This window comes from Harpia harpyja, chromosome 2, assembly GCF_026419915.1.
Source record: "Harpia harpyja isolate bHarHar1 chromosome 2, bHarHar1 primary haplotype, whole genome shotgun sequence".
In the NCBI taxonomy this organism is placed as follows: domain Eukaryota; kingdom Metazoa; phylum Chordata; class Aves; order Accipitriformes; family Accipitridae; genus Harpia; species Harpia harpyja.
The window spans coordinates 16,801,416-16,820,729 of NC_068941.1; the positions used below are offsets into that span (position 1 = coordinate 16,801,416).

The 19,314-nt window shown below is 39.3% G+C and overlaps 1 protein-coding gene across 8 annotated transcripts in view; it reads right to left on the bottom strand.

Moving 5' to 3' along the window:
• SLC10A7 (solute carrier family 10 member 7) overlaps nucleotides 1-19,314 on the bottom strand; it is a 157,319-nt gene that overhangs the window by 10,335 nt on the left and 127,670 nt on the right. For 5 of the 8 annotated variants that reach the window (XM_052772013.1, XM_052772004.1, XM_052772032.1 and 2 more), the window contains 3 exons: nucleotides 17,541-17,706; nucleotides 14,483-14,534; nucleotides 12,882-12,955 (listed from right to left, as the gene is read on the bottom strand). In XM_052772013.1, the coding sequence (XP_052627973.1) occupies nucleotides 12,882-12,955; nucleotides 14,483-14,534; nucleotides 17,541-17,706 (292 nt within the window). Of the gene's footprint in view, nucleotides 1-11,825; nucleotides 11,967-12,881; nucleotides 12,956-14,188; nucleotides 14,264-14,482; nucleotides 14,535-17,540; nucleotides 17,707-19,314 lie in introns of those variants that run through there. The other 3 variants (XR_008232731.1, XR_008232727.1, XR_008232729.1) reach the window with 3 other exon arrangements.

Here is a 19,314-nt window from a genome sequence, read left to right on the forward strand (position 1 = left end):
CATGCTTCTAGCCTGCTTGGTTTTGCTTCCCAAGAACTTGATTCTGCTCACTTGCAGCAGTGTGAATTTTGGGTACTTCCACTAAAATCACTAAGCTCCACTAAGCGCAGTGGGCACAAAAATCACAGTCCCACTGCAACTGAGAGAAGTCTGTTAGGCCTGTGATACGCAGCACGTTTCATTTTTCTCCCTGTTTGCGTCTTCACTCAGCCCATTTCACGTAAGAACTTTGCAAACCTGAGGAAGAGCTACCAAGAGAAAAGCTTGTGACCTTCAACAATGGCAAGGAAGAGTGAGAGGACTGCTCTTACAGTGTGGTATAGGAAAGCCCTGTTTGCTCTCCATTGCTACAGGGTATTCCAGTTTGGCTCCAAGGCTGTGGTTTATCAGCCCTGGTCAAAGGCCACTGTTTCTCTAGTAGCCTGCACAACTGAAAGCTATTTATCCTTCCTCCAGCTTTGCACCCAGTATAACCTCCCACATCCTCCCTTTTCCCCTTTGCTACTTTCACATTTCGTAGTCACCTTCTTAAAAGGCCCATGAAAATATTATGCTGTACTTCACTACATTTAGTTAACTGTAAAATAATAATAATAAAAAATCCTAAAAGATTTGAAGGTATTTTTAAGAGAATTTAAATATAGGACTCTTTTCATCTAGCTATCACTGCAGTAATATAAATGAAGCAAATTAATTTTAATGCTCCAAGGTACTGATTCTGTGTCACTGTCACTGACAAGATCCAACTAGACTTTATGAGATGGCATTTGACTTTATGGAAGTGAGCACTATGCACGCATTTACAATTTTACAGGGACTTTAAGCTGTCATGCTGAAAAATGTTTATAAAACATTAATCAAAAAATGCCTCTTTAATACAATGCATTGTCTGAAAGATGTTAGAAGGCACATATTGTAAATGGATTCTTTTTCTGACTAAAGTAATTTCTACCAAAAGCCTTTCCCCACTGCTATACAAGTACACAGTGTGGAGAGATAAAGAGCACTTTCTCAGCACATTACTACCTGATCCAAACACTTGGGAAATCACTAATGTACAGCATGCCATATTTCCATGTCACACATGACACATTTGTCTAAAATTACCCAACAGAGTTTGACATTGCAGCATATTCCATAGCAGAGCTTTCAACTGACATCTGCCAAGTAAGAACTTCAAGTAGGAGCTTTCTTCTTCTAACAAGCAAGTAGGAGTTTTCTTTTATCCTATACCCATGATGGAAGTGATAAAACAATAAGTACTGGAAATCAGAGTTTTTTTCTATTTTAATATGTTTATTTTATGCTCGCTGGATGTGTAAGCTCCCCTTAAAGCACTGTTTCATCATCTGCTGTTTTCTATCACATTGCAATGGGTTCAGAGAACTTAATAGAACATTTTTTATTACCACCGAAACACAGGCCATTATCTCTCACACCCAAAGCAGAATTAGTGCTAGACGCTCTACTTACATACTTCACTGTATAGATTTTTCCCCTTCAATGTCTTCATAACAAACAATTTATCCTAAAAATTTATTGCTTACATTACTGAAACACATTCCAAATCACAAAATGCTACAGCATTTCTTAGGAAAAGAGGTTTAGGGCAAAACAAAGAGGTCATCACTAGGGCTATGGAACCACCAGGCATTCTGGAATCAGAATGCCAAACAACCCTCACAGAGGCAGTGGAAATACTTTGAAGAAAAGCCTTAGCCTCTGGATTTTCAGTTCTCCCTTCTACTCGTCTACGCATTTCAGAACTCTCAATTGCCATAATCTTCAAGTGCAATATACAAAGTGAATCAAGTGTATGACAGTAGCTTCTCTGACACTCTCCATGCTACTCTCTTTCTGAAGGATCCTCTCAGGGGTTGATGTGAAGGGAACATTAGTAGGTCAAATAGCTATTTGGTTTTTTTCAGCTGAGAAAAGGCCTGTAAAGAGGGCCATATATTGCATTAAACCTTTCCTAATCTGCCAGAGCATGGGGTTTCTGAGCTTACCCCTGCAAAGACAATGCCAAATGAACACCTGAAACTTTACCGCCAAGTTTCAGAATAGCATTGCATGCAGCCCAGTGACTGCATGGTGGGAAAGGGCAGTGAGATCTGGGCAAAACCCAGTTTAGAGGATTAGAAAAAGGTTGTTCATGCAGATAGCTACCAGAACGGCAAGATGCTGCTAATCTCGTTTGAAAACTTTCTTAAGCGTTTCCCTGTTTCTTCCCAGGCAAATCACATTGCTATGGTTAGTTTTGAGGAGAAAGAAGTTTATATACCATGCCTATCCTCTGTGAAGGCTAGTCAGCGGTAGAAGACATTTCTTGCCCTTGTTCAGACTCTGTTACAACATACTGAGATCACGATAGGAGAAGATGCTTTTGACAAATTAACTGGTTAAGGATTCTTTTTCCTATATGCATGCCCTCTGCAAAGCATGCACTGAACTCAAGTTAAATGCTCTTCCCTCAGGACCAGTTTCTTTCAGGTACGGGAATAGCTGAATGACATCTGACAACCCATAACAATACAAATATTCGCTTGCTACTGAGTATTCCCATTTCAGCTGAAGCACCTTCCAATGTAATATGAAATCACATTACATTGGAGGGAGAACAGATTACTTGAAGCTGAGCCTGAAACAGGCAGCCAAGCTCTTCCCCAGGTGAAAAATTCCTCAGAGGAATATTTGGTAGTCCTTTTCCAGCCCCACTCCAGCTGTAACTCTGAGATTTCTCTTGCTTTTAGCCCTAACTAAGAGATACTAGACCTTATGGTCATTTTGTACTCTGCAAAAGAATCAAGGCTGAGAGAAGTAATAGACAACCTTTGCTACTCTCTTGTCCAGAAGGAAATAACAGTCTCAAGGTAAGATTCCATCTGCAGTGGCTAGACAATGGTTTACAATGGTACAATGGTTTTTGGCACTTTTGGTTCAATCACACCTTGGTGACAAGCCTAGTGTTGCCATGGAAATCTGACTTTTGCCAGTAGGTATAAAAAGATCATCCATCAGCACCACCACAACTGCCTCCAGGTGATACGATACTTGGTCTCTGATTGGGAAGGATCTGCAATGTTTGTAGCAGTTGAGTCTATATTCCCCTTGCTTTTTTGCCCACATACATGCTTCTGAAGACTTGTGCTTAAAATATTTTCAGAGAAAAAAAGACAATTTTTTCAGTATGTTTCCATATTTCAGGTCAGTGATAACTATCATGGAAAACAAAAAACCAGGCTCACAAAGTGGTCAAAACAAACATCTGAGGGGGAGGTTTTACAAGTGACTGGTGAGACGTTAAGGCAGTCTGGAAGAGCTGCAGGGGAAAACTGCAGAATGGAGGGCTATCCTAGTTCGGTTTGGAGGTCTGCATGGACCCTAATCTTCAAAAACATTTTCATCTTCATCCCCATCCTTAGGAAAGAACAATGATTTACCAGAATATTCAACAAGCCCTCGCATTACATTAAATGACTTACCTGTTTTGGAGGACTAGAATTATTGGGAAGGCTCTGTACTAAATCAGAGCAATGTGGTCACATATTGGCCATATAGTTATGTTAGGATGCAAGAATTTCATTAAGACCCATACTATGTTGTAAGAGACTGGACTGGTCTAGTATTTAAGTAAAGGAGGAGAAGGAGAAAGAGAAATTTCTTTTGCCATGACTCTAACAAGAATAAAAAATAAGAAAACCTAATAGCTTTGAATGCTTTTACTAACTCTTGTTCTTCAGGTAACTGGCTCGCTATACTCATCACAGAAATCAGTAATTTATGTGCAATGTAAGTACAGTTACTAGGAAACAGCACATCTTGATACTATCAAAGTTTTAAGTAAATAAAAATGTAATAGCTGGGAGGAAGAGAAAGAAAGTACAGTTTGTCTATTTCTGGGTTTTCAACGGCTGCATTCAGATTGGAAGTGATGTTTAATGAACAACATAGGCAATCTTACCAGCTGCTAACAATGAAACATTAACACCAACAACTGAAGACTAGTGCCTTAGACTCCAAAACACCTCCACCTGTCTGACAATATGGTAGAAGTAATTAGTTAACAGGGAATTCAAGAATGAAATGAACCACCATAAGTCATATTTTAAAATGTGACTTATCCTTAATTTGGCACCACAATGCAGGCATAGTAATGTTGTCACTGATCCTCGCACTTCAATGCTTTTTTTATTGCTTGGATATCAGTTCATTCTTCATACACATAACATACTCAAGGCACAGGGTAAATTCTTCCTTGTAATTCACTAGCAATATCTAAGCTATGAAGTTTAAACGAACGGAATTTAAACACTTCCTTCCCTTCTCTATAATTCTTACAGCCAACACTTTTTGAAAGTTTAATAGGTTAAACGACCTACTAATGAAAGGAATTCTGGACAAGGAAATTGACAAATGTCCTAAAAACACAAAGCTGAGATTTCATTGATTATTTCCTTGAACATTACTGCCCTTTCCACACATAGTTGAGGCTAAGATTTCTCAGCATTAAAGTTTTGATTATGTGGATTTTATTTACACATATTATTAAAAGAGCCATTAGAAATGTTTTACAGTTGTTCTTATTGTATTTGTAAGCACAAGCAGGAAAGGATTATGCTCCAAACTGTTTCATACTATCTTTTAATTAGATTTTTTTAAAGCTTTTTTTCCTCCCGAAACCTTGACGCAAAGGAAAACACGATACACAAATTCATTATAGATGGTAAAACAAGAAAACACTTACTTCTTTTCATAAAGAAAAAATGGTACGAATACTAGCATAATTTTTCTTTTAATTCTCTCTTCATCTGATTTCTGTGGCCAAGAAAAGAAGATATGAGGCTAGAAAGCTTTAATGCTCCAGTCATTTGGGAAGGCATTTTGGGAAAACAGCTCACTACCTAGAAATACTGAGGGATACTACTTCCTATTCTATGGACTAGGGTTATGTGCTTGCAGTGGTCATGGCAGCCTTTAGAGGAGGATCCCTCTGCCAGATTCCCAAGACTATCCTGTAATAAGAGATTTCTAAGTTTTGCCGCTGCTGATGATTTTTCACATCTTTGCACCCACCGTTTTAGAAGTGTCTGGAGTCAGCAGCTCAGACTGGCTGCCAGAAGGTGCACTGAGAGCAGCAAATGTAGATGCAACTCTCTCAGGGAGACTCAACATCATTTTCAATACTCGCCAGCTTTAGTATGGGTGACACTTGTAGTTTCTGCCAGCTTGAGGTAAAAAAAAAAAAAAAATCTTGAGTCATGTCCAAACGTGGATCTTCCCAAGGGTAACCTGTCAGCTGTCTGCTGAATATAATGTAGTTTCTTAAAGTAGATAAATTAACTTTAACTGTTTTTGGTGGGGAGGGAGAGCTCTTGTGTCATTATCATTTTACAGATGGATATGTGTGTTTATTTTTGTGGGGTTTTTTTATTATAAAGAGGTATGAGCTTGCTGTCATTAAAAACCTGCAATCTGGTTTTTCTTGTCTGATCCAATTACGTGTACATCTGGGAAGACACACAACCAAATAAATAATTGGAGAGGTGCAACTCTGAAATGACAATTGTTATTCATCGATCTCTTTCTGCAAGTCGAGATTGAGAGATGTAAACTTCAAGTGAATGAGATCTCCTGGGTGAGATTCTTCAGTTCAAACACAGTAAACAACTGTTGTCCTCTGATGCACATTTTAGTTCTGCTGGAGGCAAACTTTCTAAATATGAATAAAAACCCTACTACTGGCAGAGTATACAGATGAAAAGGAAGCCCTGGGAGCTGGTACAGAATTTCTTGCCACATTCTAAGTCTAATCAAAGAAACATACATTTCAGGTCAGAAAGGAACAGAGATTCCCTAATTTACTCTAGTATTTCCCCTTCTAGAATCACAGAGAGGTCAAAATTGAGTAAACTGCAATAGATTAGACATGCTATACTGTGAATCTTGTGATTAAAAAACCAAGGGAGAATCAGGTACTCTGTGTCCAAAAGCCACTATAACTCACTGGACTATGCCATTTCCTACTTTCAGATTGGCCTGCCAGCACAGTTCCTTCCTGAAAATACAGCCCCTAGGGATGCTCTGGTTCGAAGGAGACAAACAAGGGGTGCTTGCCCAGCCACATATATGAGTAGCAAGGGAAAATAAAAGAGATGCTCTGGCACAGACTATCCCAGCGACCACAGCCTACTCAAAACTGTCAGTTTGACTTCTTGTGGAGACAGCCCCTTCAAGTGAGTGGTGGCCTTAGTATTATAGACATGCTTACACATGCAAAATGGCATCTCACCTCCGGTGGATTTGTCTGTGCAAGCAGGAAACATTCATACTATTCCCAATTACAGAAATCTTTGGTTTTGCTAATATTCTGATACGGCAACTGTACTGGAAATAGCATACCAATTACATGGTAATAACCTGACTGATAATATTGTTTGTTGAGAACCAAACATTGGTTCTAGAAGACTGCCGAGCTAGGAAAGGCAATCCACCTGCCCTCAAGTTGGGCTACAAAAAAAGATGCTAACATGAGAGAAGTGCAGTAGATCCAGGTGCTTCTGCTCTCCCTGCTATCATCTCATGTAATGCAAATCCCTCAGTTCTTATTTTCCAGAGACAGAGAGAGGACAAAGAGGAGGGGAATCACAGAGCAGAAGAAAAAGCCCAGCCAATCACTTGCTGCTCCTTCCAAGCAAATGCTGGCCAAAGACTGAAAAGATGAGAAAAACTTTCTATTTTGGCCCAAAGAATCACTGTATCAAAACTCATCAAAGGTTCTAGCGGCCACTAAGCCCCCTGGGATCTCAGAAGCAGGAATGGGAGAGAGTTTCTAACTCTCTGGCGGTAGTGAGGGGTACATATTGGCCCAGACACAGCCTCCACAAGACACTCATTCTTTCAAGCATATTCCTCCCATCAGCTTCTCTTCTGCCCCAAGGGTCAGCACCCACCAATTCTAGGCAGAGGAGTAGCCAGATCATTTTCACTTACATTGGTCTATCGGACACTGGGGCAAGAAATGAGACTAAAAGTCTGTAACAGGTAAGAAAATATGCAAATTCAAGCACTAATAACACCAAGAAGTATGATACGATGTCAACAGTAATGTCTCCTGTTCAACACCCATAGGAAAATTTTGAAAGTAAGAGAGATGCTATAAAAAGTCTTACTTTTGAAACTTTCAGAGACCAATTAACCAGGATTATTTTCTAGATCTTTTTGTAAAAGTCAGAGGAATTATTCACACATTTATAGCTAGTCACAGTTAGTACCTTGATGAATAATCGCCTTAGAGGACAATTCTCTGCCAGGAGCAGAGAAAAACCACCACATTTCAAAAATACCACAGAGTATTGTCTGAATACTCACTTAGGGCAATGCACCTGATTTTACCATCTTACTTTCTATTATAGAATTATTAAGAGATGCCTCCTTTTTAAAATCAAAATGATCTACCTTTTATCTTAACACAAGTTAGAACATTTTGGCATTTTTCTATCTAAAGGAGAAAGGTGATTATCACCACACAGTAAGAAAAGTCTGCGCTTGATTAGTACACCATTTCACAGAGTTTGCGTGTAAGAAAAAACAGATGAAGCAAAAACCCAGCTAATATTAAACAGCAGTGGTCTAGGCTGTGCAAATATATTATTTATCTCTGAAAAATCTTGTAAGGAGATATCTGTAGAAAACATGAGCAAACTATAGATAGCTGTGAGCAGATTGGAGCTATATGTGAGCACGATGCACTCTGTCATATTGTGCAGCTGGGGAACTCGGGGGAAGGCACGGGCTGATTAATCCATAGCCTAGATGATTCACTCGCAGACAATTGAGTTGTCTGTGAATCTACTTGTGCATTACAGCAGGCTTTTAAGAATTGTTCAGGTACAAACTATCAGTTCTGTACTCATGCAGTAAGAAGCTGAGTATTTAAAAAAAAAAAAATCTGAATTAAATTAGAACAATACAAAAGAAAGTTAGCGCTTTGGCTTTTATTTGCAAAATGAACTCTATTCTTTCCTGAAAATATTTTGTAGCCTAGAAACTTTGATTGCATTACTTTAAGAATTCCATAGTGAAAGAACTGCCACATTGATAAATCCAAATGAGGAAAAATGCACTCTCCATCACAAACAATAGCCTGATTTTATTATAAGGTGGGGTTATTTTTGTTGTTTTGGTTTGGTTTTTTACCAATCTGCTATTCATCATACCTACAGTACTAACATTTGCACTTGTGGTAGCCAAAACAGGTAGCAGTACTCCATTTTTTGCTGATAAAATAATTTTACATAGCAAATACAAAGAATTAAAGTGAAAATATTTTTTGACAATCCTGCATTTTCCTTTTGGAAGTTGTAACTTCTAGCTAGCAATTCACTCTCTGCAAAAAATAAAATAATGTTCTTCACTTGGCTGCAACTTTTGCGTAAGTGCAAGCAACAACTGCAGTATTTTTTTAGATGAGCCACACTGATAGCTCTGCACTACCTTGAGGCCTCTTCTCTTCTCACTGAATGAACTCCAGGGAATGGCATCATGTCGGGCTTTCCAGATGGATTATGTGAAGCCATAGCTCAATGTCATTTTCAATAGCAAGGCTCATAATTAAAGGTCAAATAGTCACTTCATCTGCAATCAATCAATAGAAGAAGTACTAATACTAAGTACTAATCAATCAATGGCAAATGCACTAATAAAAGCCATGCATCAAATGTCCGCATATGTGTGTGCTCACATGTACTGTGCATATATGTGAGCAGGGAGAAGGAGAGAAAGAGAACAAAGTGTGGGTGAATATGCCAGAGGGCATTGTGAATACTATATTTGTCTTCACTCCTTGTAAGTTTATATCCTGTTTCACTCATTAAGTGAAATACAAATACGTATTAGTTTTTCTGCATATGTGATGCACTGTATTCAAAAAAGTGCCAGGGCACCCACCTCTATGCAGAAATATCAGCTTGTGTTCCTACCAAAGGCACCTACCTTGTGTAATTTGTCCTTACACAAACATGCCCTGCACTCTGATCTTTGAGACAAAAAGTGTGTCAACTGTTCTGTCTACAAAATAAAACCCAGCATATGGGAACAGCACTCATCTCTGTGCAGAGCAAGCACTTATTCATGGATTCAACAGTGGAAGTGGCAGTTGGCCTCATGAGCATGCACTGCATGGGAATTAGTTGGTTTCATAATATGGTGTGGGAGAAAGTGACTTATAAAAGTCTTCTCATGCCTCTCCTATTACCACTTCTAAAGCTTTAAAGCTGTCAGCTCTTCTCCCACTTTAGTCGGTACCATTCTAAGCTCCCCAGGGGAAGGGCCAGACGTACCTATTTGGAGTTTCACCTGCCAAGCTGAGAGAAATCAGTTTCAAAGCGAAAGAACAAGTGTTGGGGGGTCATTTATACACTGCCACTGGAATCTTGAAGACAAACAAAGCAGAGCTCCACAACGGATGTGAAACCAGACCCTGAGCTGTGTGCGTGCTTTCAGGCATTGTAATGACAGAAGGAGAGGGAAAAACTCTCTCTGCTACAAGAGAACAGAAGGTTTCTCAGTACATGGTTTATAGCAAACACCTCTGGACAAGTAGAAATGTGACAGAACAACAAAAGAGTAAGGGCCAAAATGCCTACGTCTGTTCTTGTTTCTGCTATGATCAGGGTGGACAAGACTGTGCTGTGGGTAGATTTAACTGTCATTCAGAAATGGCTGATCCTTAAAAACAAAGTAGATCTACTCTGCTTCCACCTTCAGTGAAGGAATAAGTGCTAGCTGCTCTGGCTAACATTCCTGTTTACATCATGAGCTTAGGGGCATGCCTCATTGCAGTACAGCTTTATAAAACTCTCTATTGACACAGAAATGTGTGTTTATGTAGCTCTATCTTATCTGGACCTAGTACTAATACCGAACAGAGTAAAATACCAGTGGTCTCAAAACCGGCCAGCTTGAAACTGATACACAGCAGGCATGCCTACGTAGCGCACACGCTGCGTAGGGGTGCATACAAGAGTGGCGGGGCCCTCAGGCTTACCGAAGACGGGCTCCCAGGGACTGCTGGCAAAGAGAGCATTACCCCATCAGGGGTGGTGCTCAATTCAGGACACGCTGCTGCTGGCCCCATGCAAGACAAACCTGGGAGCCCCAAAGAAACCTTGACAAAGCTCAGCCCCAGAGATGGAATACAGCAAGGGAAGCACAGGTCTCAACCAAGCAGCCATCTCAACGCAGGCCCTGAGCAGTAAGGCAAAGTAGTGCAAAAGTGAAAAGCCTAAGAACGAATTACATCTTGTGACTAGCCTCCTAGGAGGCAAACTCACTTTCCATGAGACACCAGCTCTTCAAGGATGAAGGTAGTCTGTCCCAAAGCTGACAAACGGAACAGCCTATAGCCGAGTAACAGTCCTGCAATGCTGTGTTCTACCATCTACCTGTTTCATTTCAACTTGCACACTTACCCGTGAGACGTCTGTATTAGCAGGGTAAAAGTATGTATAGCTGGGGAGAAGCTGTAGAAGTCCCTGAAGTCAAGGTGGCCAAAGTATTTTTATTGGTGTGCTTGGGCAAAGAAAGCTGCAAAATACAAAGCCTGACTCATCAGGCTGTGCTAATGAGAGCAGTAACTTGGAATTGGGAAAATGTGAGCCAAAAAGTCAAGCAAGCTAGGAACTTCAAACTAGGTTCTTCTAAAGGAGAAAATAAAATATAAAAAGGAGAGTGTACTAGCAGAAGAAAAGTGAACCAACTCAGCTGTGTGCATAGGGTGCAGATCAAGACAGACTGCATGAGGATGCTTGGTGGAGTGAGTAAAAGAAATGAAGAGTCCTCACCTTTTTCTGGGTGATGGTGAGCCTCTCTAGGACTTAAATATTAAAAAAAAGGCTTTGTGCTTATTTTCTTAGTGTCATGGCAAGCTACAGAAGTATTCAACAGAGCGTATATAAAACTAGTTTCACTGAGGAGGGGAGACTTACACATTTGTGCTGTTAAATACCACCAGCTTCTCTTCTGCAGTATCACAGTTTTGTCCTAAGTTTATACGCACCTCCAAATAGCAAGTACAGTAGTGTGTTACGACTTACGTGTGCAGTTGCTTTCTATAAATACAAGTGTAACTATCCTCCTGAATACAAGCTCATTTATTAGTTGAAGCTTCAGTTTCATAGAACATTTGGCTGAAAAAGACCTAATGTCATTTAATCTATGTTCTGCTCCAAGGCAGGATCAACTCTAGCTAATTCCTGTCTGAGGCTTGTCTACAATGATAGGAGATTCAAGACATCAATAGGCAACATATTCCAAAGCTAAACTGTTTTACATTAGACAGGTTTCCTTGATTATTAGCTTAAATCATCATCATTGTAACAAAGTCCTTCCCTTTTCAAAGACCAGTGTGAAAGAGTTACTTTCTTCCTTCTTTGCATCAACCTTTTGAAGATCACTACTGCGTTTCAGGCTGTCTTCTCTCAACAATCCCAGTTGTTTCAACCTTCTTCTGGGGTCACATTTGTGAGATCTATGATCATTCATGGCACTCTCCTCCGATCTCTTTCTACTTGGTCCACATAATTTTTGAATTGTGGAGCCCAAAACATCATGCAAATGTCAAAAGCCATAATGTTCTCAAGCTATACAACTTTTGCTACTTCTCTGCAACAGGACCTTGTGTGAAAGGAAATTAGGTTAGTTTGGTATGATATGAATTTGACAAATCTATGGGGCTGTAAGTAATTTCCTTGTTTCTTCCTACACTGTTAAAATAATTTAATTATTTGTTTCAGTAGTTTTCTACAAAATGAAGTTAAACTCACTGATCTATAACTCCTCGTCCCCTCCTCGTTTCCATTGTGAAAAAGAGGCATTATGTTTGCCTTTTTCTTGTCTTCAGGAACTCCTTCACTTCCCACAGACTTTGAAGGACACTTGCTAACAGTTCTGCAGCACAGGCCTGGCTGAAGCAAAGAACCCTGAGATGAGTTTCGCTATATTAAACTGACTTGGAAAACATCTCACCTAAGTCCCGACTTGTTCTTCCCCTGTTTCAGGCTGAGTTCTTACCTCTGTTATTGACACTAGCTGTGTTTCTCTTTGACAGATACAGTCTTGAAAAGGCATATATTCAGTCACATATGCTTTATCAAACACATGTTTTCATATTTTGAAAAACAGTAAGAAAATATTCTAGTCATTTCACTGAACATAATGGATGAAGCAGTAGCAAGTGGCTGTAAGCATAACTGATTTAGCAGTATTTTGTGAATTTCCATCAGAACGTCTTATTATCACTAAGGGGTCATAAGTGACAAATATCTCAATGATGTTTTGATAAATGACTTCTAATAAATAAAACTATCCAAAATATCTGCAGACTTAAAATAAACACATACATTTTGCTCATGTTAAGCAAAAGACAGTATTGTCTATTTGTGGTTTCTGAATACACTACATGCTTTGATTTTCACTTGTACATCCCAGCTTTTAGGTGTACGATTTTACTATGAGGCTGGGCGGATATACCTTACAATCTTTTCAGTAACAAACCTAAAATTTTATCAATATTGGATTAGGCAACAGAACAGAGTAAGAACAGAAAGAAAAATCCAGCTTTCCATAAATAAGGCGGTCTTACTGTATAACCACTAAAATCTGAGCTGAGAAGACTATGTTGACTGCCCTGTAATAAGCATTTATTTTATCTGTGCAAGAATATTATCCCTCTGTTAGTATCATACTGGTAGCATTACTTGTCACACTAAACCCAAAACCATTTAAGCAGAAAAACCAGCAACCAACAACATTTTTTTTTCCAACACAGCAAGGTATGAATGTTACTGTTGTTTTGCTCAAAAGCTTATCTCCTGACTTACCCAGGGTGAGGGATTTGTGTGTGGAACAGAAAATGATAGCCACTGTGTCTGCTGGTGTGAAACTAGAGTTATTCCTAGAAAAGAAAGAGTTTTAATAACCTCTGATAACAAAAACCTTCTTAAAACATCATTGATCAAATACATTACTTTGAGGATCCATATGCACATTCACATCACTTTGATCAGGTCTAGTGACAGAAATAATTCTACCCACAAATGAACAGTAGTGTTTGATTTTTTTTTTTAAAAGCAGAATTGTTTCTCAGTTGTGGCAAACTCTCTAATGAATGTGCTCCCATGTGAAGGAGACGAATTCTGGGCACATGGTATGTAGGGGACAACTTTATTCCAGCCAAGGTTATTTTGCAAACATGCTATAATACAGCAGTGGCTAGCTTGCCTCTGTAAAAAAAGAGAATGACCTACGATTTCTTTTCCTAGTATGTAATGCTAACAAAATGCTCAATTTAGATAGTATATTGAGTCTACACTGAGCACTGCTTAGAATATGTAGTTATCTTCCACTTCAGAGAAAAACTGCATCTAAGGGTTTACACACTGGGAGTAAGGCCAGGAAGGATGGAAAAATGACATACAGAGAGAGGTATATGACTGGCCAATGGATCACCCTTTGGTTCAAATTAGGAATCATTTTATGAGATTCTAAATATTTACCACACTGAGTTGCCACCTACTTATGGCATTTTAGATTTTAGAGTTGGGACATATCTTCTCCCCAAGTTAGGTCTAGCAGTTCAAACATTATTTAAAAATGCCTTTTAAGGTCAGGATGTGATCTTGTCACAGAGAAATTTTCTGTGGCACTAAAAAAGCATAAGTAGCTCTAAGACATTGCACCCTTCTTTGTGATTCTCCCTTACGGATATTGTATAATTTATATAAAGCATATGTCTGGAGTCTGCTGTATTGTGGCACTTCCCATTCAGCAGAGTGCTGCTGAGAAAAATACTCCAGTAAGCCTAAGTGAGAGGACAATGGTGGATAATCTGACCAGCTCCAGCGATGCACTAAGCCATTGGCTAACACCATTCTCACAGTACTATTTTTTGAGAAGTGAATGTACAACAGTTCTTCCTGGTCGATATTTAAAAGGAAAAAAAAAAATAGCTCTACCAAACATTAGTTCAGGACAACTGTCTTTTAAGAATCACCATATAAACGTAACAAATTTGACATATACAGAGAAGACTGAATTGCCAGCCCAGCAAATGTATCTTGAGATGTAAAAAGTCAAACTGAGTTCTTTCTCTCATATGTCATCAGCATGTCTGCAGGGCAAATTATACCTTCAGTGACATCTGTGCAAATCCATTTTTTTCAGTGGATGAGGTATAGCAGTGATTGATTGAGATTTAACAACTCTGTAATTAACACACAAGAAAGGACAGAATTCAGGTCCTGCTCTCTTAGCCTATGAAACTCTAACAGAGAAAATGCAGTAAGGACAATATGAAATACCAAAATGAGGTCACCCCTATTCAGAAACCTGCCCTTACAGATTTGCATAAACTGTATCACCCAAGCCAAAGATATCACACAAAACAAATATTCAAAGGTTCTGATTCAGCACATTCAATTACCTTGTAGAGAAGAGGAAAGTCAAAAACATGAAGCTCATCTGAACAGAAAATACTGAAAGAGAAACAAGTTAAAATTAGACTTAGATCACACAAGTAAAGATCACTTAAATCTCTGCAATTGCTGTGTACATGCCTTTTGTCCCCCTACAACAGGTCAGAAGCTAGGCTGGACCAAGTCTATCCAGAGAAATCCAATGACAGACAACCTTTCAAGACTGTCTGAAAGAACAATAAGTATCATTACATCCAAGAAAGCTAGAACTAATATCATGGCTACACAAGTTCTTCCTGAGGTAACTCTTCTCAATCAAGTATTTCTTGACACAATGAATGGCAGGAAAGTTCACTACTGCATGCTGCACATCTGTTTGCACTAGTTTTGCTTTTTGGGTTGACAATATAAAATCTCTCAGACATGCTCTGGTTGCCAAGTATTTAAATTTAGTCCCTTTCTATTTAACAGGAGAAAGTACAATGTGTAACCATGATCACAATAAATATTCTCGTGCACTGGGTATATTTACTCTCTTGATGAATGATCACTATTAAGAGAAGATCATCACAGACATTTTAATTCCCTCTGAGACAAAGGCTAATTCCTGAACTGGGCAGTGTACATCAGACAAAGCAGCTTTCGTTCAAGCTCAGTCAGCTTTGTAAGTGCGGATGGTTTTTGAGCATCCTGAGGGGAGCTCTCCTCTCCGCCAGCTCTCCTGGCACCCACAGGGGTTGTGGGATGCACAGAGCCCACCCTTGGTCAGTGGAGATGTGGCGAGAAGCCACAGGCAGCTTCCCCGCTGTGCTGTGAGTAGCTGCTGGGACTGCAGAGACCGAGCATCGTGCAGGAACTCCCCACGGAGCTGGAGGAGAAACCCTGTGACCTCCACAGACCTTTTCTGCGAGTGTTTGTGGGTTATGGGGGAAGGGCTTTTACTTGCAGCAGAATCTGGGGTGGGTCCTCTCCCTTTTCCTTGCAAAACTTGTGAACGCAATAAGGCTAATGTGTCCCATGGGGTAGTGTAAGCCAAGACAATACATTTGATTTTGTCCCCAGTTTACAACTGGGAAACGTGGCAGGGATATTAGCTATTACCAGTGACATTTTCCATTCTCTTACATACATTTCCTAGGATGTATAAATGTCACCTCAGCATGCACTTAATTCTTCCTTCGTGAACTAAGGAAGCTATCCATTGTTCCTGAATTACAATTTTTCTGCAACTAAGTACTTTAATATGCGCAGACAAAAAATCCCTTAATACGTATAATTCTGTAAAGCAATAAGCATGTGTTGCTACCAATTATCCCTTGTGCATATTTTGCTGTGGCTAGAATATTAACATAAAAATTACATAAAAACATTAATCAGCAGAATAATAAATGCAGTTTCATCTCAAACTCCTCATGCTAATTTCACATCCTGGTATAACACAACACAGACATCCAGCCGACCCATCCAATGGTGGTACAGAAACTTTTTCTAGAATACAATGAGCATATCCATCTCCACAACTTCCTTGTTTTTTGGTTTTAGAAATATTTTAGGAAAAAAACAAATGTCTAGTATGTTCCACGCAGTTTCAATGCTTATGTTAATATTCTTACTAAGAAACTCCAGTTATGCACACTGGCAATGAAAATGTATATATAATGATTTTCAGCGTATTGCACTGCAAGTGACATATATAATTACACATGGCACAAATGCAGAGTTGTCTTGCAGAGAAATAAAAGAAAGGACAAGAAAGGCAATGGAAGCAACCACTCTACACCAACTGTTCAAGGAAGAACATACCTTTTTAACTAAAAAAGAACTTTTTTTTTTTCCCCAAAGTAGCGGTCAGCACAGTAACATGAAATTACGTCATTCTGAGTTTCTCTGCCTGTTTGACTTGTCAGAGTTGAAAATTTCCATATCCCTCTTTTTTGCTGACAACTCTGCACTGATCTAAGTGCATCTCGGATGTGGTCCTTCTCAGGTGCCTGTGCAAACAAGTATTTCCTCCATTTTGAAAAAAAGCTCCTTAGCATGGCTTCCTTCTTCTCCGCTTTCAGAATGAAGTGTTTATACAGTACCATTTATAATTCCATGTAGTATTTTACACACGTATCGTATTTCATATCCAAAAAATTGCCACAATTAGGATAGAATAAGAACTGACCCACAAAGGGCAGGGGCAAATTTCCTACTGCCTTTCATGCAGGTTGGATTTATAGAAGTTACATTATTTGTATTAAACAGAAACATGTGAATATACACACACTTCAAGGTAGGTGATGCATTGATTTCTTGAAATCTAACAGTTTTAGAGTGTATGAGATGTGATTTATACTGTAGTATACTGAGTTACCTCTCCCCCAAGCAAACTGAAACTCCTGCCTCTGGACAGTCTGAAGCAAGATGGGAATTTCCTACTGGGAGAAGAGACAGTGCCTGTATACCACTGCCTTTCCCTGGGAGGTAGTGATCTGCAAGTGTATTTTTAACTGATGGCAAGGATACCAGCAGTCTATTCTCATGTGTATGTTATTTAGGGCCGAATGACTACAGTGCTTCTAAAACGAACTCTGCAAGAAATGTGTTCATCCACAGAAATATATCAACACATTCAAACTCCCAACTAGTTTCTAGGTTTATAATATGGTAAGGAAGAACTATTTAAGTTATAACAGTGTTTTGAGTTACAGCTCAAACCCAAATCTTTCCTTTCTGTTTGGAATGCAACATCTGTGCATTTATGGTTGTTTAATAACAAAGAAGCCAAAACAGAATGGTCGTAAACACTTGGAAAGTAATACCGTGCCCCTTTAGAAAGGGAGGACCACTGAGCAATCTCAGGCACACCTAAATACCAGGGTTCATCCCTCTCTAAATGCTTACTCAATCCCCTAAAAGCATCCAGACCCTAAGAAGTCTGGTAATCTGGTTTACTAGACACATTAAAAGTACAAGCTCTAGCCCTGTGCCAGTATCCCCACAGCCCCACCATTTCCAGTACATACAGCTCATTACACACCTGAAACACAGATAAAAGAGATGCTTTAAGGCTGAACTTACTTATGAACACTATTGTAATCAAGCTAAATTTATCAAGGTCAATATTTGGATTGGCGAAAGTATCACAGAATGTTGTATAGATGATCATCAGGAGCACACAGCTGCTGATAGTGCCAAATGGAGGCTTCTTCCTTTCGAGCCAGTCCTTGATGTATCTTCGGACAATCTGAAACACAGAAACCAACAGGTTGCCTCTTTTCAAAGATGCAGGGAGCCAAGTTGGGCATCACAAAGTGAATCTGACAGCAGAAAGACACAAAGAGAAGAGAGTAATTTGGATGACGGCCACAGTGGATTTCAAAGCTTCCCTGCCACACAACTCTTCTTCTGGGGAATTTAACATTTGTAGTGCAACTTCCACTGGGCGTCCATAATGAGAGTATATTTTCAAGTACATTCAAATCCATCCTTAATCATGCCAAATGTTCTTTGCTAGCTGTCACTGAGACATGCCCATTAAGCCTCCCCAAAGTTTATCTCCTCTGCTGATACTAATGGATGTATGTAATTATCACAGTCCCCTTTGCATCAACAGACAATTCCAAGTGCAACTTTGGGAATCTTAAAAATCTGACATCTTCAGGAATTTCATGACGGTAGATAATCGAAAGTGATCCATGGAACATTTTAATATTTAAATAGCTAGCGATGCACCAGAAGTTTTTAATTAAATTATAACTCAAGCTTGAAAAGCAAAAGTGCATGTGTTGTGGGAGTTTAAATAATTCAAACCCTGAATATCTAGAGTTTTTGTAAATCCAAAGACAAATGCCATTTGCACGCTTTTAGAATACCAGAATTAACACATGAAAACAAGGAAACCTACTGTACTTAGTGGAACTTTTGCACTTTCAGGAAACAGAATCTGAAGTTGTTTTTCAAGAATTTTTTAGAAACAACTATAAATTTTAAAGTAACTTCAACTTTCAAATTATGCCAAATACTACAGGACTAAGCCTCAGCAGATACAATGCATCTGTTGCAGCCCTGCCTGAGGAGTTGCTTTTAGTTTTTCTCTTTACTTTATTCGGTTTGAAAAAACGTTTTAAAGCTTTTATCATACAGCTGCCACTTGTGTTAATTTTTCAGCAATCACATTATCTTGCCTAATTTCTCCTGAGACCTCCCGATGTTTTCTGTTACCAGGCTCTTTCAGAAATAACAGCAGGAGATCCTGCAACATTTCTACCAGAGGGCTCTAAAGGTGTCTCGTTACCTTCCCATAGCAGTACCATTAACAAACATCACCACTATCAGTTTAATAATACAGAAGACTTTAGAGGTATTCAAGATTAATATCAAAGCATCATCACCAATGCTACCATAGGACCTTTTCACACACTAACTGCCAAAGCTGTGGGATTGACCTCACAGCCGTCAGTTTTCCTCACTGCCTTCCCAGCTTGTTTGCAAGTCTCTCAATAGGGAAGTCCTGGAAGGAGCTATCCCAGTGACCACAGCGAAAAGACTTCATCGACCACATGGCAGGGCATATACTAAAAATTTGGCACATGGGGTTCACGCAAAGCTAAGCAGGCTGAAGACCAGCACTTACCTCCCAGCACTGCTAAGCTGATGAAAAATAACAGATTTACAGGAAACCACGTAAGGGAATGCTCAACATCCCAGTGAAAACACTCAACTCTAAAATTTCACGCTTGCCAGATGTTAGAGAGAGAACACAACTCAGAATATACGGCCAAACTTCTGAAAGAGCATTCAGTGGAGCTCCTTCAGTCACCTCCTTATAAGCTACCAGGTAGGAATAAGACAC